The sequence below is a fragment of the Strongylocentrotus purpuratus genome, unplaced genomic scaffold (assembly GCF_000002235.5).
Source record: "Strongylocentrotus purpuratus isolate Spur 01 unplaced genomic scaffold, Spur_5.0 spur5_scaffold_20, whole genome shotgun sequence".
Classification (NCBI taxonomy): domain Eukaryota; kingdom Metazoa; phylum Echinodermata; class Echinoidea; order Camarodonta; family Strongylocentrotidae; genus Strongylocentrotus; species Strongylocentrotus purpuratus.
This window is the reverse complement of record NW_022145606.1, coordinates 8,154,704-8,178,172: the sequence shown is the minus strand read 5'-3', so window position 1 is coordinate 8,178,172 and position 23,469 is coordinate 8,154,704. Positions and strand designations below refer to the sequence as shown.

General features: G+C 35.2%; 1 protein-coding gene across 1 annotated transcript in view; it reads right to left on the bottom strand.

The window, feature by feature from the left end:
- LOC105439109 (glycine N-methyltransferase) overlaps window positions 1–23,469 on the bottom strand; it is a 38,489-nt gene that overhangs the window by 5,554 nt on the left and 9,466 nt on the right. The window contains exons 4-5 of the mRNA XM_030992692.1: window positions 3,279–3,529; window positions 494–621 (exon numbers count right to left, since the gene is read on the bottom strand). Coding sequence (XP_030848552.1) covers window positions 494–621; window positions 3,279–3,529 — 379 coding nt within the window. The remainder of the gene's footprint in view (window positions 1–493; window positions 622–3,278; window positions 3,530–23,469) is intronic.

Sequence of the window (23,469 nt, the reverse complement as noted above, 5' to 3'; positions counted from 1 at the left end):
AGACAAAACCTTCTCTTTTTTTCTTTTTTTACAGCTGTGCCTTATTCTGTTTTGTATTAATTAATTTCACATGTATATGTTATGCCAGTTTATGTATTATATTTTGAATGAAATTGCATGTTTTTACTTTGTAAAAATGTTTTTAAAGATGGAATTCAATAAACTGAAAAGAACTGAACTGGCACGTCTGGCGGTCGAAAAAGAATGGCAGCTAACTGCAAACTGCCGGTACACGTCTGCGGGATAAGTCTGAACCAAATGCATGTGAGGGTCTGATAGCTCATTGGTAACTTGCATTCATTCTCGTTACAAAGTTCCTTGTACAGGACTTACGCCGTCGGTCCCCTTGTTGCGTACGTACAGGCATATGTGTGCATTCTTAGCATTCAGGTAACAAAAATATAACATCAAATTAAACCTACATCGAAATTGTCACAGGTAAACACCCTCCTAAATGTGTCACAACAAAAGTTTTAAAAACCTGTATATTTACTTTTCTATTTTGTCGTTGTTGGTAGCAGCATCTCCCTCTTTCACCAGCATATCGTAAATAATGTCAACTCGCAACGTGACGCCCTCTTCGGTTATAGTTTTCGTACTTACGCCTGGTAGTGTGTCCTCCTGTTAATGATATTTAAACAACAAAGATTGGATGTATTTGGTCCGGTAAATGCTTTATTGCGTCATAATCGTTAGGGTCTGTTGATAGTTTAAAACCCGTCTGTACTAGTTTGGCCAGGAGGGATTAGACCACCGAGCGTGGTCACTGAAATATGTGGCTATCTCATCAACTCAGCTCTCAATTAACATAAGAAAAAGAGGATCATGGGGGCCAACGGGCACCGCTTCGGCATTGTTTTCTACATAGAGGGAGCAAGTAGTTACAAGTAGTACATTGGGGTTGGAAAGGTACTCTGTCCCATTTGCAGGTCAAAACATGAACACGTTAAATTCTAACGGCATTTGAAAGACAATACTTATTTAAAACATCCCTCATAGCGAAAAGGTTTGCAAATGTTTTTTTTTGTGTGGGAAAATAATGACCTTTTGTTGTCGAATCGAAATTAGTGATTGAAATCACCTAATTAATAAGTCTGATTTTTAGACCCTTGTACCGGATGGTCGTACATTTTGTGCTACTCAATGATTCAATCGGTTTAATTTTGGCCTCGTCTTACAAAACGGCAAGGACAGATACTCAGTCGCGTGCGGCAACCCGACTGACCCCGAGCGGAGGTCGGACTTTGCCCTCAGTTTGAGGTTAGACTCTGCCATTTAGCTCGAGGTCGGATTGTGTCCTTACTGGAAGGTTGGCCTGCTAGAAAATTGTATAAATATAGCTCCCTATATAAAGCCAGGGCAATCTAAAATCAATAGATTCCTTCTTGAGACTTCTCCTCGGGAATCCTTTTTGCCGCTTTCCAAATCTGCAGGCGTTCTGATAATTCACTGTACATGACTGTATTTTAGTGCCAGCCTAGAGAGCACGATTTCTACCGAGCTGTCATTATTAAATGTAATAAATGACGAATAGAACTGAAATTCACGATCGACCTACTCCATTTCTTTTGTCGCATTTGTTTTGCATACAAGCATGAGTGATAGAGATACTGAGCGAGAACTAAGAAGAGACAATTAAGAGTCCAAGAACGAGAGCAGTCTGTATTAAACAGTTGTAATAAATTTCGTTACAATATGTACACTTTTGCTGACATCGCACTGAAAAGCATGTTAGTTTTAAAGGTCACATGTATTTTAAATTGCGCTCTCTTTCGGTGAGGTGTATCTAGATCCAGGTGATGATGTATGCAGTTGGTGATGCATTGTGGGACATATAGCTGTTGATAAAATCAGGACAATGGGAGTTTTAGATTTGCGTGGAATGCTACGTGTGACATCCTTTTATGGCCTTAAAGTATTCATTAAATTTAATAACTAATTTTATGTTCATTTTTGCAAAGTTGAAACTTTGATTCGATAAGGTTATCAAAATTCAATGCTTGGAAACATTCGAAGTAATGATTATTATAAATTACACAACGCTTAAATACAGCCCCGGCATAGCACCTGAAGAGCTCTCCGAACGCTGCTGAGATTGTGTGAGATCACAGTATGGACATGATTTGCACAAGCAGACGATGTCCCATAACATCTCACACATGTTCAGTGCCTGTGTTTTCATCTTTTCTTGAGTTCTTTCTCTTACTTCACTACCGTCAGGCTAAATGTATAATATATTGCCTCACTCTAAACCCCGCGCATGGTTTTATTTTGATGACAAATGCAGAGATACAAAAATAAAGGAATTTGTCGCTTGTAAACAAAATAAGACGCCATTGTATATTCAGCTGGACACACCGCGGAATGTTCGGCGTTCCAAGAGGGAACAAATGCCGTCCTTAGTATCATTCCGGGGGGGTTTTCAATTTGAAAGTCTGTTTTTTTTTGGGTTGCTAATTAACCCCTATCCTGTGTATTTACGAGCAAAAGATTTTGGTTTTCAGAATCAGGTCATATCCCCTTTTGAATGGTTTGACATGCCATTACATTTATATACACTAAATTCATTATAATTTCAAAATAATAGCTTTGAAAATATGTTCATTCTTTATGGGATGTCGTCTCACTATGAACATGGAGGACAAAGAAAGCGGACAAAATATACAGTTCCTCAGGTAGACAAAGGGAAATCCCTTCACTGCTATTATGTAAAAAGGTGAATATGCATGTGACACCTGTTCTACAAATTTTTACATAATAGCAGTGAAGGGATGTTCCTTTGTCTCCCTGAGGAACTGTATATTTTGTCCGCTTTCTTTGTCAGTCATGTTCATAGTGTCTGCTTGGGCAGTATTGGTCCATATAGTGACGTCATTAAAACATCGTTATTTTTCCGGCGAATCTCTCGTAAATCCCAGCTGCTATGGAGGTGGTTGTATTTGTATTTTTATAAATCACCCGATATGTAGTTGACCTAAAACTTGTATGATAGCCATCTGTTAGCTTTACCAGTTTCTAGTGATACATTAGTTGACATATTTGTGATTTTCTTTGAATTTCACCTTTAAAAGGACGTCACACGTAGCAGTCCACGTTGTCGTCGTGCAAATATAAAAGTCCCTATTGTGAACTGTTGACGACAGCATGCGTAAATCTAAAGTAGTGTCAGTACCCTACCCTTCCTTTAATGCTTGCCTTTCAATGAGATGTCGGACAACTTCTATTTGTAAGGGTTTCGTTAAACGATGCAATTTTGTCCTAGGCTTTTTATTACTTACAGCGTGATAAACGTTCTTATTCACGACAATTCCTCGATCAAGCATAGAATCTATGTTCCTGTGATCAATCAGCAGCAAGCCACCAGGTTTAAGAAACTTCTTGAAGTTGGTCAAACATTTCCGATAGAGGGCGAGCTCAGGCAGTTTATCAATGAGGTGTAAAATCGAGCTTCCCAAGCAGAGTACGGCGTCAAATTGACCTTGCTCCGGGATATCTTCCGGTAAGGTCAGCCAGTTAGCCCGCTTTACCTCTGCAAACGAGATAACAATATATATTAATGTAAATGATGTAATACAACAGCAACAACTATACTACTACACCTTCTAATAATGATTAGTAAATTAATAAATGAATAATGACAATTCATAACTAGACTTTAATTCGTCACTTAGACGAATTAGGTGATACGTATGATAATGGTTTACATAAAGAATAATGCATTACACGATATATTATTTTGTAAAATGCTTCTCCCATTCATATGCTTCTCCCATTATGATCTATTCATATGTCAAGATTAAATTGTGTCTCCTTGATCATCATGGATCTAGGGAAGATAGATTGAAACAATATTTGACCTTTGAACCTGTGCAGTAACAAGTTACACATTTGACTCTAATTTACATCATGAAGAACACCTTTTGACGATTTTATCTTATTCAAAGAAATGAAAATGTAATTGATAAATGATTATCATCATTATGATAATGATGATCATGATGATCATGATCATGATCATGAGTGCGATCATGACTTCTTATTGAAAAAATGAGGGTTGATTTAGATAGCATATAGTCTCAGCTACAACATACTCAAAAATCATCAAAATCCAATCCGAAATAACGGCGATATTGCTCGCAAAAGACAGGAATGTAGACTCCAGATTTTAGAAAAAGTCATTTCCCATAGGGATTACACGCAAAAAGTAATGGATTAAGTGAAAATAGGGTAATAATAAAGTAAAAAGGGTTATTTATGACATTATTTGCGAATCTACGTGTTTAAATAATCAAAGGAGATGGTACAGTGAAGGTCAAAAGGAAAAAAAAGTGAAAAAAAAAAGTGTTGGAGACACCCGGACTCGAACCAGGGATCTCGAGGTTGGAAGTCAAGTGCGTTACCGATATACCAAAACATCTCCCATAGCGATTACACGTAAACGGGAAATGGAATTCAGAAATCCTACTTTGCAAGTGAAATATGAGCATGATCCCGGCATCTAATTGAAAAATAAAAGGCACACTTTTGATAGCTCATTGTCTCAGCTAATACATATCCGAAGCTCAGCGATAACGAAGCTAAAACAACGGAGATTTTGCTCGCGAAAGACGGAAATGTAGAATGCATTTTTGAGAAATAGTCATGTCCCATAGACAATACACGCAAAATGTGAAAAATGGACATGCCTCCTTTAATCGCAAAAATACACCATGATACTTTTGTCAAAAATAAAAATTGTGAATACTACATTTGTAGAAAATTGTCTCAGCTAGAACATATCAAAATTAAAAAGAAAATTGATCAATACTTACAGAGATACAATCAATTTTTCAAAAATATGCTGACGTCATAATATGCAAATTGAAATTTTGAGTTTGGAGGCCATTATGATGACGTCATGAGTTAATTGAGGATAAAATGTGACATGAAATCATATCTCCGACTCATAATCTATCCAAATATGAAAAAATATTAGGAGTTTCTATCTATTCTAAAGAGTTACAATTAATTTTATATAGGCATGTTTTTGCCCTTGTATTGTGGATAAAGATAACGCAAATCCGCGCGTGCTGTCAACTTTGACGGACGCTCATTGCGTTAATAAAAGGTGAACAAATTATCAAAATGCTTGGAAAAATGTACCGAATATGATGACAGAAAAAAATCGGCGATTCTATGTTGCAAAATGCCAGTACGCGCAAAAACGCGCGCGCATGCGCGTGTGCGTAATTTTTTTATCAAATGCTCCATATGGCCTGAAACGTATGCAAAAAAAATTTGGGATGATTTAGAGCATTTTAAATTTTTGCGCGCGCGTAAACGCGCGGACGAGCGCGCACGCGCGCATTTACGCACGTTTATTGACCTCAACTTGACCGGACGGATATTGATCTAAATCATGATAAATATGAATGAAAAATTACTATTCGTTATGAAGATATGATCATTAGTTGATTTTCACAAAATGGCGCCTGGATGACGTCACGATGACTTTGAGTCTTTGAAAATTCACGCAGTTCTGAGTTAGACTAAGATCTATCATCATTGAAAGATTCATAACAATGGCTTCATTCAGTCTTGAGATATCCTGCGAACAAATTCGAGGAAGAATAATAATAATAAATAATAACTAGACTTTAATTCGTCACTTAGACGAATTAGGTGATACGTATGATAATGGTTTACATAACGAATAATGCATTACACGATATATTATTTTGCTTCTCCCATTCATATGCTTCTCCCATTATGATCTATTCATATGTCAAGATTAAATTGTGTCTCCTTGATCATCATGGATCTAGGGAAGATAGATTGAAACAATATATGACCTTTGACCCTGTGCAGTAACCAGTTACACATTTGACTCTAATTTACATCATGAAGAACACCTTTTGACGATTTTATCTTATTCAAAGAAATGAAAATGTAATTGATAAATGATTAGCATCATTATGATAATGATGATCATGATCATGAGCGCGATCATGACATCTTATTGAAAAAATGAGGGTTGATTTAAATAGCATATAGTCTCAGCTACAACATACTCAAAAATCAACAAAATCCAAGCCGAAATAACGGCGATATTGCTCGCAAAAGACAGGAATGTAGACTCCAGATTTGAGAAAAAGTCATTTCCCATAGGGATTACACGCAAAAAGTAATGGATTAAGTGAAAATAGGGTAATAATAAAGTAAAAAGGGTTATTTATGACATTATTTGCGAATCTACGTGTTTAAATAATCAAAGGAGATGGTACAGTGAAGGTCAAAATGAAAAAAAAGTGAAAAAAAAAAGTGTTGGAGACACCCGGACTCGAACCAGGGATCTCGAGGTTGGAAGTAAAGTGCGTTACCGATATACCAAAACATCTCCCATAGCGATTACACGTAAACAGGAAATGGAATTCAGAAATCCTACTTTGCAAGTGAAATATGAGCATGATCCCGGCATCTAATCGAAAAATAAGGGAGACACTTTTGATAGCTCATTGTCTCAGCTACAACATATCCGAAGCTCAGCGAAAACAAAGCTAAAACGACGGAGATTTTGCTCGCGAAAGACAGGAGTGTAGAATCCAGTTTTGAGAAAAAGTCATGTCCCATAGAGAATACACGCAAAATGCGAAAAATTGACATGCCTCCTTAAATTGCAAAAATACACCATGATACTTTTGTCAAAAATAAAAATTGTGAATACTACATTTGTAGAAAATTGTCTCAGCTAGAACATATCAAAATTAAAAAGAAAATTGATCAATATTTACAGAGATACAATCAATTTTCCAAAAATATGCTGACGTCATAATATGCAAATTAAAATTTTGAGTTTGGAGGCCATTATGATGACGTCATGAGTTAATTGAGGATCAAATGAGACATGAAATCATATCTCCGACTCATAATCTATCCAAATATGACAAAATATTAGGAGTTTCTATCTATTCTAAAGAGTTACAATGAATTTTATATAGGCATGTTTTTGCCCATGTATTGTGGATAAAGATAACGCAAATCCGCGCGTGCTGTCAACTTTGACGGACGCTCATTCGCATTAATAAAAGGTGAACAAATTATCAAAATGCTTGGAAAAATGTACCAAATATGATGACAGAAAAAAATCGGCGATTCTATGTTGCAAAATGCCAGTACGCGCGAAAACGCGCGCGCATGCGCGTGTGCGTAATTTTTTTATCAAATGCTTTATATGGCCTGAAACGTATGCAAACAAAATTTGGGATGATTTAGAGTATTTTTAATTTTTGCGCGCGCGTAAACGCGCGGACGAGCGTGCACGCGCGCATTTACGCACGTTTATTGACCTCAACTTGACCGGACGGATATTGATCTTAATCATGATAAATATGAATGAAAAATTACTATTCGTTATAAAGATATGATCATTAGTTGATTTTCACAAAATGGCGCCTGGATGACGTCACGATGACTTTGAGTCTTTGAAAATTCACGCAGTTCTAAGTTAGACTAAGATCTATCATCATTGAAAGATTCATAACAATGGCTTCATTCAGTCTTGAGATATCCTGCGAACAAATTCGAGGAAGAATAATAATAAATAAACTAGACTTTAATTCGTCACTTAGACGAATTAGGTGATACGTATGATAATGGTTTACATAACGAATAATGCATTACACGATATATTATTTTGCTTCTCCCATTCATATGCTTCTCCCATTATGATCTATTCATATGTCAAGATTAAATTGTGTCTCCTTGATCATCATGGATCTAGGGAAGATAGATTGAAACAATATATGACCTTTGACCCTGTGCAGTAACCAGTTACACATTTGACTCTAATTTACATCATGAAGAACACCTTTTGACGATTTTATCTTATTCAAAGAAATGAAAATGTAATTGATAAATGATTAGCATCATTATGATAATGATGATCGTGATGATCATGATCATGATCATGAGCGCGATCATGACATCTTATTGAAAAAATGAGGGTTGATTTAGATAGCATATAATCTCAGCTACAACATACTCAAAAATCAACAAAATCCAAGCCGAAATAACGGCGATATTGCTCGCAAAAGACAGGAATGTAGACTCCAGATTTGAGAAAAAGTTATTTCCCATAGGGATTACACGCAAAAAGTAATGGATTAAGTGAAAATAGGGTAATAATAAAGTAAAAAGGGTTATTTATGACATTATTTGCGAATCTACGTGTTTAAATAATCAAAGGAGATGGTACAGTGAAGGTCAAAAGGAAAAAAAAGTGAAAAAAAAAGTGTTGGAGACACCCGGACTCTAACCAGGGATCTCGAGGTTGGAAGTCAAGTGCGTTACCGATATACCAAAACATCTCCCATAGCGATTACACGTAAACAGGAAATGGAATTCAGAAATCCTACTTTGCAAGTGAAATATGAGCATGATCCCGGCATCTAATCGAAAAATAAAGGGCACACTTGTGATAGCTCATTGTCTCAGCTACAACATATCCGAAGCTCAGCGAAAACTAAGCTAAAACAACGGAGATTTTGCTCGCGAAAGACAGGAGTGTAGAATCCAGTTTTGAGAAAAAGTCATGTCCCATAGAGAATACACGCAAAATGCGAAAAATTGACATGCCTCCTTTAATCGCAAAAATACACCATGATACTTTTGTCAAAAATAAAAATTGTGAACATTACATTTGTAGAAAATTGTCTCAGCTAGAACATATCAAAATTAAAAAGAAAATTGATCCATATTTACAGAGATACAATCAATTTTCCAAAAATATGCTGACGTCATAATATGCAAATTAAAATTTTGAGTTTGGAGGCCATTATGATGACGTCATGAGTTAATTGAGGATCAAATGAGACATGAAATCAAATCTCCGACTCATAATCTATCTAAATATGACAAAATATTAGGAGTTTCTATCTATTCTAAAGAGTTACAATGAATTTTATATAGGCATGTTTTTGCCCATGTATTGTGGATAAAGATAACGCAAATCCGCGCGTGCTGTCAACTTTGACGGACGCTCATTGCGTTAATAAAAGGTGAACAAATTATCAAAATGCTTGGAAAAATGTACCGAATATGATGACAGAAAAAAATCGGCGATTCTATGTTGCAAAATGCCAGTACGCGCGAAAACGCGCGCGCATGCGCGTGTGCGTAATTTTTTTATCAAAAGCTCCATATGGCCTGAAACGTATGCAAAAAAAATTTGGGATGATTTAGAGCATTTTTAATTTTTGCGCGCGCGTAAACGCGCGGACGAGCGCGCACGCGCGCATTTACGCACGTTTATTGACCTCAACTTGACCGGACGGATATTGATCTTAATCATGATAAATATGAATGAAAAATTATTATTCGTTATAAAGATATGATCATTAGTTGATTTTCACAAAATGGCGCCTGGATGACGTCACGATGACTTTGAGTCTTTGAAAAGTCACGCAGTTCTAAGTTAGACTAAGATCTATCATCATTGAAAGATTCATAACAATGGCTTCGTTCAGTCTTGAGATATCCTGCGAACAAATTCGAGGAAGAATAATAATAAATAAATAAATAATAAAAATCTTGACGAAATCAAAAGGTGATACGTCTACGTACGTATCACCTAATAAATAACAATCTTGACGAAATCAATAGGTGATACGTAGACTTCGTTACGTATCACCTAATAATAATAATAAATAAATAACAATCTTGACGAAATCAAAAGGTGATACGTTGACTTCGTTACGTATCACCTAATGATCCCTTCAAAATTTGCAATTTCAACTTTCGATCGAAAATTTTAACATGATCCCAACATCTGATTAAAAAACAAAGTCACCCTTTTTGATAGCCCATGGTCTCAGCTATAACATACCCCAATTTGGGATAAAACAGAGCACACATAAGATAGATAGTGCTCATAGATGAATGCCATGTAGATTCCTGATGTGAACGAAATTCACCTTCCATAGACATAACACGCAAATGACGAAAATTCTGACATGTGGCCTTTAATTGAATTTTGTACTATGATGACCTCATTAAAATGAAACTTAGTGAAAAGTGATCTTGTAGCGAATTGCCTTATCTACAACATATCGACATTTCAAAGAGAATCGATGAATATTGAGAGAAATACACTACATTTTCCATAAATACAATGACGTCATAATATGCAATTTTGTATTTTTGACTTCCAAGGCCATTATGATGACGTTAAGATGTACTTAATGGCCAAATGAGATATGAAATCCTACCTCCGACTCATACTCTATCTAAATATGAAAAAAAATTGGCAATCCCTATTCATCCCAATGGACTTTTCATAGGCATGTTTTTGCCCATATATGCAATGTATTACAAAAATCGCGCGTACGGACGGTTATCTTGAACGGACGCTCATTCCGTTTTTAATAGTGATAAAGAGCTAAACATGGTATCAAATTTTCCGGAAAAATATGAGGAATATTCGGTCAAAAGCTTTTGCGGAGAAATTATTTTTCGTTCGGCCGTGACGAACGAAAAGGTGCAAAAATGCGTGTTTTGCGTGATTTTTTATGAAATGCTTATAATGGCCTGAAACGTATGCAAAAAAAATTTAATACGATTTTGAGCAATTTAAAATTTTACGCGCGCATTAACGCGCGCGCCTACGCGTACGCGCATTTTTGCGCGCATTTATTGAACTCAAATTAACCCGACGGATATTGATCTTAATCATGATGAATATGAATGAGAAATACTTTTCCGTTATGAAGATATGATCATAAGTTGATTTTTACAAAATGGCGCCTGGATGACGTCACGATGACTTTGAGTCTTTGAAAAGTCACGCAGTTCTAAGTTAGACTAAGATCTATTATCATTGAAAGATTCATAACAATGGCTTCATTCAGTCTTGAGATATCCTGCGAACAAATTCGAGGAAGAATAATAATAAATAAATAATAATAATAAATAACAATCTTGACGAAATCAAAAGGTGATACGTTGACTTCGTTACGTATCACCTAACTAGACTTTAATTCGTCACTTAGACGAATTAGGTGATACGTATGATATTGGTTTACATAACAAAGAATGCATTACACGATATCATATTATTTTATAAAATGCTCTTCCCATAATGATCTATCCATATGTCAAGTTTAAATTGTGTCGATCCCTTGATCATTATGGATATAGGGAAGATAGATTGAGACAATATATGACCATTGACTCTGTGCAGTAACCAGTTACACCTTTGACTCTAATTTACATCATGAAGAACGCATTTTGACGATTTTTATCTTATTCAAAGAAATGAAAATATAATTGATAAATAAGAGCTTATGCCTGAATAATTAAAAATGTATAGTGTATGACGTCACGATGTCCCGGCGTAAATGAAAAGTGTGAGAATACATTAGCGATCATTTTGAGTTGTCGACGTGAGATTCACTAGTTGCTTGAAAATAAAATCTTTAAATATCGGATGGATATATACTGTCACTGTATAAAGAATGTGGATTAGAGGGATATTGATCCGTCAGTCTTTCTTGAAGGCTTGTCAATTAAAGGAATACAAAGATTTGAATGTATTTCGCTCAAGAAATTACATACAGCATTGCCAGTAAATTTCACGGGATCAATGTTAAAATCTCCCATTATATAAACCTGTTTATGTTTAGTATGTGTTTTTTGTAAAACATTTTCAACGACAGGGAAATTGCTTTCAATAAACAGTGATTCATAGTTGTATGATGGGTATAATATACATATATCATTGCGTATTTCATATTCAAAATTGTCAGCGACCAATAGACCAACACCTCCACTCTTTTGTACTTGGCGATTAAATTGTATAAATGAATGACCGGATACATTGAATAATAGTGGCGTACTATCATTAACCCAAGTTTCTATACATAAGTACAGATGAAATTGGATAAAGCATTACAATGTATGTTTAAACTACGCGAATTAAAATGTAAAATACTAAAAAATGATAGTTAATGTTACTGAATTCAGTCGTAAAATCCTCATCAATATAATATTTACAGTTCAGAAACCTACTGAAATGAAACTCATATTCTTTTTCGGATAAATAGTTTAAATCATTGATATCAGTATAAGTATCTGTAGTATTACTACCAAATATTGAATGAAGTTCGTCATTATTCAAGTCTTGAATAGGAAATGAACAATGAGAACAGAGTGGGTTATTAATGTAGCCGAATGCTCATGTTCTCTATAACGCTCATTTTATGTATTTTATTACCAGAGAAAAAAAGATGTCAGTCAGTCACTCAATAGTGTCTGAGAGTACAGTCTAGAAAGTAAAAGGGTTTCCTTACATAATTTCAATACGAGGACACTGCTAACGTTTAAGTTTCACAAATAGGACATACGTGACATATTCATCATTTCAACATTCAACTGAAAATTGTGATATGATCTCATCATCTGATCAAAAAACTAAAAGCACCGTTTTTATAGCCCATGGTCTCAGCTATAACATACCCCAATTTGGGAGAAAACAGAGCACACATAAGATAGATAGTGCTCATAGATGAATGCCATGCAGATTCATGATGTGAACGAAATTCACCTTCCATAGACATAACACGCAAATGACGAAAATTCTGACATGTGGCCTTTAATTGAATTTTGTACTATGATGACCTCATTAAAATGAAACTTAGTGAAAAGTGATCTTGTAGAGAATTGCCTTATCTACAACATATCGACATTTCAAAGAGAATCGATGAATATTGAGAGAAATACACTACATTTTCCATAAATACAATGACGTCATAATATGCAATTTTGTATTTTTGACTTCCAAGGCCATTATGATGCCGTCAAGATGTACTTAATGGCCAAATGAGATATGAAATCATACCTCCGACTCATACTCTATCTAAATATGAAAAAAAAATTGGCAATCCCTATTCATCCCAATGGACTTTTCATAGGCATGTTTTTGCCCATATATGCAATGTATTACAAAAATCGCGCGTACGGACGGTTATCTTGAACGGACGCTCATTCCGTTTTTAATAGTGATAAAGAGCTAAACATGGTATCAAATTTTCCGGAAAAATATGAGGAATATTCGGTCAAGAGCTTTTGCGGAGAAATTATTTTTCGTTCGGCCGTGACGAACGAAAACGTGCAAAAATGCGTGTTTTGCGTGATTTTTTATGAAATGCTTAAAATGGCCTGAAACGTATGCAAAAAAAATTTAAGACGATTTTGAGCAATTTAAAATTTTACGCGCGCATTGACGCGCGCGCCTACGCGTACGCGCATTTTTGCGCGCATTTATTGACCTCATATTGATCCGACGGATATTGATCTTAATCTTGATAAATATGAATGTAAAATTACTTTCCGTTATGAAGATATGATCATAAGTTGATTTTTACAAAATGGCGCCTGGATGACGTCACGATGACTTTGAGTCTTTGAAAAGTCACGCAGTTCTAAGTTAGACTAAGATCTATCATCAGTGAAAGATTCATAACAATGGCTTTATTGAGTCTTGAGATATCCTGCGAACAAATTCGAGGAAGAATAATAAATAAAAAAATAAAAAAATAAAAATCTTGACGAAATCAAAAGGTGATACGTTGACTTCGTTACGTATCACCTAATGATACGTATACTTTGTACGCATCACCTAATGATTCCTTCAAAATTTGCAATTTCAACTTTCGATTGAAAATTTCGATATGATCCCAACATCTGATCGAAAAACAAAGTACACCGTTTTTATAGCCCATGGTCTCAGCTATAACATACCCCAATTTGGGAGAAAACAGAGCACACATAAGATAGATAGTGCTCATAGATGAATGCCATGTAGATTCATGATGTGAACGAAATTCACCTTCCATAGACATAACACGCAAATGACGAAAATTCTGACATGTGGCCTTTAATTGAATTTTGTACTATGATGACCTCATTAAAATGAAACTTAGTGAAAAGTGATCTTGTAGAGAATTGCCTTATCTACAACATATCGACATTTCAAAGAGAATCGATGAATATTGAGAGAAATACACTACATTTTCCATAAATACAATGACGTCATAATATGCAATTTTGTATTTTTGACTTCCAAGGCCATTATGATGCCGTCAAGATGTACTTAATGGCCAAATGAGATATGAAATCATACCTCCGACTCATACTCTATCTAAATATGAAAAAAAAATTGGCAATCCCTATTCATCCCAATGGACTTTTCATAGGCATGTTTTTGCCCATATATGCAATGTATTACAAAAATCGCGCGTACGGACGGTTATCTTGAACGGACGCTCATTCCGTTTTTAATAGTGATAAAGAGCTAAACATGGTATCAAATTTTCCGGAAAAATATGAGGAATATTCGGTCAAGAGCTTTTGCGGAGAAATTATTTTTCGTTCGGCCGTGACGAACGAAAACGTGCAAAAATGCGTGTTTTGCGTGATTTTTTATGAAATGCTTAAAATGGCCTGAAACGTATGCAAAAAAAATTTAAGACGATTTTGAGCAATTTAAAATTTTACGCGCGCATTGACGCGCGCGCCTACGCGTACGCGCATTTTTGCGCGCATTTATTGACCTCATATTGATCCGACGGATATTGATCTTAATCTTGATAAATATGAATGTAAAATTACTTTCCGTTATGAAGATATGATCATAAGTTGATTTTTACAAAATGGCGCCTGGATGACGTCACGATGACTTTGAGTCTTTGAAAAGTCACGCAGTTCTAAGTTAGACTAAGATCTATCATCAGTGAAAGATTCATAACAATGGCTTTATTGAGTCTTGAGATATCCTGCGAACAAATTCGAGGAAGAATAATAAATAAAAAAATAAAAAAATAAAAATCTTGACGAAATCAAAAGGTGATACGTTGACTTCGTTACGTATCACCTAATGATACGTATACTTTGTACGCATCACCTAATGATTCCTTCAAAATTTGCAATTTCAACTTTCGATTGAAAATTTCGATATGATCCCAACATCTGATCGAAAAACAAAGTACACCGTTTTTATAGCCCATGGTCTCAGCTATAACATACCCCAATTTGGGAGAAAACAGAGCACACATAAGATAGATAGTGCTCATAGATGAATGCCATGTAGATTCATGATGTGAACGAAATTCACCTTCCATAGACATAACACGCAAATGACGAAAATTCTGACATGTGGCCTTTAATTGAATTTTGTACTATGATGACCTCATTAAAATGAAACTTAGTGAAAAGTGATCTTGTAGAGAATTGCCTTATCTACAACATATCGACATTTCAAAGAGAATCGATGAATATTGAGAGAAATACACTACATTTTCCATAAATACAATGACGTCATAATATGCAATTTTGTATTTTTGACTTCCAAGGCCATTATGATGCCGTCAAGATGTACTTAATGGCCAAATGAGATATGAAATCATACCTCCGACTCATACTCTATCTAAATATGAAAAAAAAATTGGCAATCCCTATTCATCCCAATGGACTTTTCATAGGCATGTTTTTGCCCATATATGCAATGTATTACAAAAATCGCGCGTACGGACGGTTATCTTGAACGGACGCTCATTCCGTTTTTAATAGTGATAAAGAGCTAAACATGGTATCAAATTTTCCGGAAAAATATGAGGAATATTCGGTCAAGAGCTTTTGCGGAGAAATTATTTTTCGTTCGGCCGTGACGAACGAAAACGTGCAAAAATGCGTGTTTTGCGTGATTTTTTATGAAATGCTTAAAATGGCCTGAAACGTATGCAAAAAAAATTTAAGACGATTTTGAGCAATTTAAAATTTTACGCGCGCATTGACGCGCGCGCCTACGCGTACGCGCATTTTTGCGCGCATTTATTGACCTCATATTGATCCGACGGATATTGATCTTAATCTTGATAAATATGAATGTAAAATTACTTTCCGTTATGAAGATATGATCATAAGTTGATTTTTACAAAATGGCGCCTGGATGACGTCACGATGACTTTGAGTCTTTGAAAAGTCACGCAGTTCTAAGTTAGACTAAGATCTATCATCAGTGAAAGATTCATAACAATGGCTTTATTGAGTCTTGAGATATCCTGCGAACAAATTCGAGGAAGAATAATAAACTAGACATATAATACTTGTTTGGAACAAGTATAGGTGGGCTGGTCAACAAACATTTGAGACAAAATAAGGCAAAAATAAGCGACATACTGCTTACAAATTCTTAAAAGACAATATCATGTAGATTCATAACGTGAACTAAATTCACCTTCTATAGGCATAACACGCAAATTATGAAGTTTTTGACATGAGGCCTTTAATCAAAATTTTCACTATGATGACGTCATCAAAATGAAAAATGGTTATTACTGCGCTTGTAGAGAATTGTCTTAGCTACAACATATCGAAATTTTGAAGAAAATTGATCAATATTTACAGAGATACAATCAATTTTACATAAATATGCTGACGTCATAATATGCAAATTCGTATTTTGAGTTCCAAGGCCATTGTGATGATGTCACGATACACTTAATGGCCAAAAGAGACATGGAATCATATTTCCGACTCATACTCTATCTTAATATGAAAAAAAATTGAGGATCCTGGTGCATTCCAAAGAGCTATAACGGATTTTGTATAGGCATGTTTTTGCCCATATATGCTATGTATTAAAAGACCTCGCGCGCACTGACATTTATCTTGAATTTACGCTCATCTTGTTAATAATAGTCATAAAGAGATAAACATGGAATCAAATTCCTTGAAAAAATATGAGAAATATCATGAAAGAAAAAAAAATGGCGATTCTATGTTTTTTAATGGTGTTACGCGCGAAAACGCGCGCGCATGCTCGTACGCGCGATTTTTTATAAAATGCTTAAAATGACCTGAAACGTATGCAAAATAAATTTGAGACGATTTTAAGCATTTTTTTTGACCTGAAATTGACTGGACTGATATTGACCTTGATCGTAATAAATATGAATGAGAAATACCTTTTGGTTATGAAGATATGATCATGAGTTTATTTTCAGAAAATTTCACAAAATGGCGCCTAGATGACGTCATCAGTCAAGGTCAAGGTTGAAAACCTTACTGTGTTTTGTCCATATGCCTATACATATGTGTGCCAAATATCAAAGCATTTGATTAAACCATTTTCAAGATATCTTGTTAACAAAAAAGTGGTTAGAAATAAAATAAATAAATAATAATAAAGGCAATTTTAACAAAATTATAAGGTGGTCTGTATAGATACAGCCCACCTGATAAATAAAGAAAGAAAATTCTGACGAAAACAATAGGTGATCTGTTTTTAACAGACCACCTAATAAATAAAGAAAGAAAGAAAATTCTGACGAAAACAATAGGTGATCTGTCGTTGACAGACCACCTAAAAATAAAGAAAGAAAATTCTGACGAAAACAATAGGTAGTCTGTCGAAGACAGACCACCTAATAATAATAAAGAAAATCCTTCAAAGTTCTAGAAAATGTGCAATTTCAACTTTCAATTGAAAAATTCCGACATGATCCCAACATCTGATCAAAAAACAAAGTACACCGTTTTTGTAGCCCATGGTCTCAGCTATAACATACCAAAAGTTGGGATAAAATAGAGCACGAACAAGCGAGATAGTGCTCAAAGATGAGTGTCATGTAGATTCACGATGTGAACGAAATTCACCTTCCATAGACAATACACGCAAATGAAGAAAATTCTGACATGTCGCCTTTAATTGAAATTTTCACCATGATGACGTCATCAAAATGAAAAACAATGGGCACTGATCTTGTAGAGAATTGTCTCAGCTACAACATATCTAAGTTTGGAAGTAAATCAATCAATATTTACAGAGATACAATCAATTTGCCATACATATGATGACGTCATAATATGCAAATTCGTTTTTTGAGTTCCAAGGCCATTATGATGATGTCACGATATATATAATGGCCAAATGAGACCTAAAATCATATCTCCAACTCATATTCTATCCAAATATGAGAAAAAATTGGGGGTTTTGTGGACTTCCTAAAGAGCTATAACGGATTTTGTATAGGCATGTTTTTGCCCATATATGCTATGTATTAAAAGACCTCGCGCGCACTGACATTTATCTTGAATTTACGCTCATCTTGTTAATAATGGTCATAAAGAGATAAACATGGAATCAAATTCCTTGAAAAAATATGAGAAATATCATGAAAGAAAAAAAAATGGCGATTCTATGTTTTTTAATGGTGTTACGCGCGAAAACGCGCGCGCATGCTCGTACGCGCGATTTTTTATAAAATGCTTAAAATGACCTGAAACGTATGCAAAATAAATTTGAGACGATTTTAAGCATTTAAAAATTTTGCGCGCGCATTGACGCGCGGACGTACGCGCACGCGCGCGTTTTTTGACCTGAAATTGACTGGACTGATATTGACCTTGATCATAATAAATATGAATGAGAAATACCTTTTGGTTATGAAGATATGATCATGAGTTTATTTTCAGAAAATTTCACAAAATGGCGCCTAGATGACGTCATCAGTCAAGGTCAAGGTTGAAAACCTTACCGTGTTTTCTCCATATGCCTATACATATGTGTGCCAAATTTCAAGTTATTTGATTTAGCCATTTTCAAGTTATCTTGTTAACAAAAAAGTGGTTAGAAATAAAATAAATAAATAATAATAAAGGCAATTTTAACAAAATTATAAGGTGGTCTGTATAGATACAGCCCACCTGATAAAAAAAAAAATAAATAAAAATCTTGACGAAATCAAAAGGTGATACGTTGACTTCGTTACGTATCACCTAATGATACGTATACTTTGTACGCATCACCTAATGATTCCTTCAAAATTTGCAATTTCAACTTTCGATTGAAAATTTCGATATGATCCCAACATCTGATCGAAAAACAAAGTACACCGTTTTTATAGCCCATGGTCTCAGCTATAACATACCCCAATTTGGGAGAAAACAGAGCACACATAAGATAGATAGTGCTCATAGATGAATGCCATGTAGATTCATGATGTGAACGAAATTCACCTTCCATAGACATAACACGCAAATGACGAAAATTCTGACATGTGGCCTTTAATTGAATTTTGTACTATGATGACCTCATTAAAATGAAACTTAGTGAAAAGTGATCTTGTAGAGAATTGCCTTATCTACAACATATCGACATTTCAAAGAGAATCGATGAATATTGAGAGAAATACACTACATTTTCCATAAATACAATGACGTCATAATATGCAATTTTGTATTTTTGACTTCCAAGGCCATTATGATGCCGTCAAGATGTACTTAATGGCCAAATGAGATATGAAATCATACCTCCGACTCATACTCTATCTAAATATGAAAAAAAAATTGGCAATCCCTATTCATCCCAATGGACTTTTCATAGGCATGTTTTTGCCCATATATGCAATGTATTACAAAAATCGCGCGTACGGACGGTTATCTTGAACGGACGCTCATTCCGTTTTTAATAGTGATAAAGAGCTAAACATGGTATCAAATTTTCCGGAAAAATATGAGGAATATTCGGTCAAGAGCTTTTGCGGAGAAATTATTTTTCGTTCGGCCGTGACGAACGAAAACGTGCAAAAATGCGTGTTTTGCGTGATTTTTTATGAAATGCTTAAAATGGCCTGAAACGTATGCAAAAAAAATTTAAGACGATTTTGAGCAATTTAAAATTTTACGCGCGCATTGACGCGCGCGCCTACGCGTACGCGCATTTTTGCGCGCATTTATTGACCTCATATTGATCCGACGGATATTGATCTTAATCTTGATAAATATGAATGTAAAATTACTTTCCGTTATGAAGATATGATCATAAGTTGATTTTTACAAAATGGCGCCTGGATGACGTCACGATGACTTTGAGTCTTTGAAAAGTCACGCAGTTCTAAGTTAGACTAAGATCTATCATCAGTGAAAGATTCATAACAATGGCTTTATTGAGTCTTGAGATATCCTGCGAACAAATTCGAGGAAGAATAATAAATAAAAAAAAAATAAATAAAAATCTTGACGAAATCAAAAGGTGATACGTTGACTTCGTTACGTATCACCTAATAAATAAATAAATAATAATAAAAATCTTGACGAAATCAAAAGGTGATACGTCTACGTACGTATCACCTAATAACAACAACACTATAACAACATCAAAATCAAGAACAACAATGATAATAACAGCAAAAATAAATATAATACTATAATAATAATAGTAATAATAATGGTGGTGTCTCCTATATTAAAGGTTCAGGTCCTTCTACAAAGGCGCTTTACACATATAACGAAGAAAAAGTACAAAAGAAAACAAATGTTTCCCTCAAACTATATTTTCAATTGAAACATGTAGTATATTATAGGAACCTGTACATAAAGACCACTAGCTCATAAAGATCAATTATTATTTGCGTTTAACCTGAGCAGTCTTTATACACATGTTTGTCTGTATTCGCATATCAGGGATAATGAAAGGGCCTAAGCTAATTTGAGCGGAATAAAAGAAAGAGAGACACTGACAGAGCGAGACTAGCGGCTGGCTGAAGAATTTATGGCATTGTGCTCTAGTGTAAAATTCCAGACTGTGCCGGAAAACTGCCTACACACAGATATCAGAAAAGAGATTGAGTCACAGAGGCACAATAAACGTGAACCCTTTGTGATATTGGCAAACATTTCTTTACATTTAGCCTAGGCCCGTACTATCCGAGGGGCCTAGGGGTAGTAGAAGGTCTCAATCCTACATACATGTATAGTACAGGGCCATAAGCTAATAGTACACTTCGTTTTCACCCTCGGTTTTGAGATAAAACAAAACCAGTGTGAAATTATTTTTTTAATGAAAAAGAGGGAGATAAATACGCATGTTATTCTAGGGACCTTCTGGCATTGTATTACTGTATAAGCTGTTATTTTCGCGAGGGTTTTATTTTCGCGAATTTTCGCGAATTGAAAATTATCGCGAAATTATCAACACGCGAAAATATTACCACCTCATCATTCCTGAGCGCGAAAATATCAGCGTAATATTATCCTCTCGATCGCCAGCGCCATTTGCCTAGCCACTGCCACTACTACGAACATGTGCATGCCGCGCCCACACTCACTCAGCTTATTGTGTAGCAGCGGTTGCATTTGTACAGCTTGCAACACTCACTCGGTGATTCCACTTTCCGCGACAGCAAGTGGGGAAGTTATCATTTTTCAAACGTCTCTTACTCTTCTGTAACCGTTGTCAACTTGGTATTTTAATCACCATGCATTACGCTCGCACCCCTATCTTAAAATCGATCAGCCTTCTCGCTCTATTTGCCGGTACGGTAAGTACTCTACTGTATGGGCTGCTTAAACTTGTGTGTGTACATGTACTTACGTGTACCGAGTCCGTGTGTGTATGTGTTGCATTTTGGCGCGAGAAAGTTATTATACTCATCACGTTTATACTCCCTATATATCTATGTAACATATGTTTTATGGACCTCTGCCTTGTGTAGTTGTGTCTGAAATAAAGTTCTGAATTGAATTGAATCGAATATAAATCGATCTACCATTTGCAAATCAAATCTAGCAAGTAAACGAGTCATAAACAATGAGAACATTTATGGGCAAAGGGAGAGAAACAACTCACTGAATCTATGATTGTTTGGACCTACGGACTTCATCGTTTCAAAATAAATCTACCACCACAAGTAAACAACATCCACAAACACACACTCTCAGGCATAACACCCGTAACATGACACACAAAACAATTTCCACTGCCTGAACGCCCGCCGCACAAGTAAGCAACGTCACACAGTATGTGCTTTCAAAACTACGTCATCGCCACTAGCGGGAATTCCCTATAGTGGGGTTTCCCATATTGGCATTAACGAGCGCCCTATGTGCTGATGCAGTGCTTGTAGTGCGAGTGCGATGCGATGCTGTGCGATATGTTTTGTGTATGCATGTCGCACAAGCTAACTCTGGTCAGGGAGGTGTGTCTTCTCCGATAGCTTTGTGTATGGTATGTGTAGCATGGCGTGTAGGCATGGCGTAGTGAATTAATACGGAAGTACAGTACAGTACTTAGTACTGCAAAAGTGTCATTCGCGAAAGCAACGACCCGCGAAAATGTCTCTTAGCCTGTCATTCGCGAAAATATCTGTACGCGAAAATATCAGCTTATACAGATACCACGGAGTTTAGACATATTAAGAGTAGTCAACATACAACCAATGCGTGTGTTGAACAGTGGCGTAATGAGCAAAAACTGTGGGGGGGGGGGGGGCTGAAAAAACTGCAGACAATCATGTCGTTTTGGCAACATATTTTGTACATCACTGGTATCGAATTAGAAATAAAGCATGTTTGAATTGTTTAGGGAGGGGGGGGGGTGGGGCAACTACTCTCCCAAGCGTGTGATTCGTTTGATGTTACAACTGATGTCATTTTTGTTTTCCTCAATCGTACAATCTACAGGAAAATGTTTTGAATTCATGAAAAACAACTGTATTTTATTTCTGAGATTCATTTGTATTGTTTGGAATCAATAACAAAAACTACTGAGATAAAAATCTATATTTGTAAAGCGCATGAACAAATAATGGACCGTGCTCAAACAACGATTGCCTGATTATTGCAGACTCATGGAGGGTCGCAGTTCTTTTGGCATGCTCTCAAGTCTGTTCACACCTGTATTTGTATAATAATGATGCAGGCCTTATCAACTGAAGTAGTGTGAACATGTAAATATTGAATATAAATGATTTGAATAATAATAATAATAGTAATAATGATAATAGATAATAGTAGTCGAATTAATATTAACACAAAACAGTAAATGATAATAATATCATATAATAAAAAAAACAATTATAACAATAATGATAACAATAATACATATATTTACAATACTACTACTACTACTACTACTACTACTACTTCTACATGCTCTTATATCACACCTGTATTTGTCTAATAAGAATGCAGGCCTAATATGTTATCAACTGAAGTAATGTGTAATTATTAAATATAAAATAACATGAATAATAATAATAATAATAGTCATAATGACAATACATATATACTAATAAGAAGAGTAGCAATTGTATTAATATTAACAAAAACAGTTAATGACAACAATATGATATAATAAAAAACGAGTATAACAATAACGATAATAATACTAATTATAATTACAATAATACTTCTATTACTACTACTACTACTACTCATAATAATAATAATTACTTCAAATTGTTGATAATAATTCTGATGGAATTGACATGACGATTAGAACTCAAACAAAAACGACAAACAAGCGACGAACAAGATTTAAAAAAAAAAACACACACAAACACTCAAACAAACAAAAGGGTTTTACCCCAGTCTAAGAGTCCCAGACGTTCTTTTTTCCGATGTAGCGTAGGAGAGCATCGTTTTCAGCATCATCAT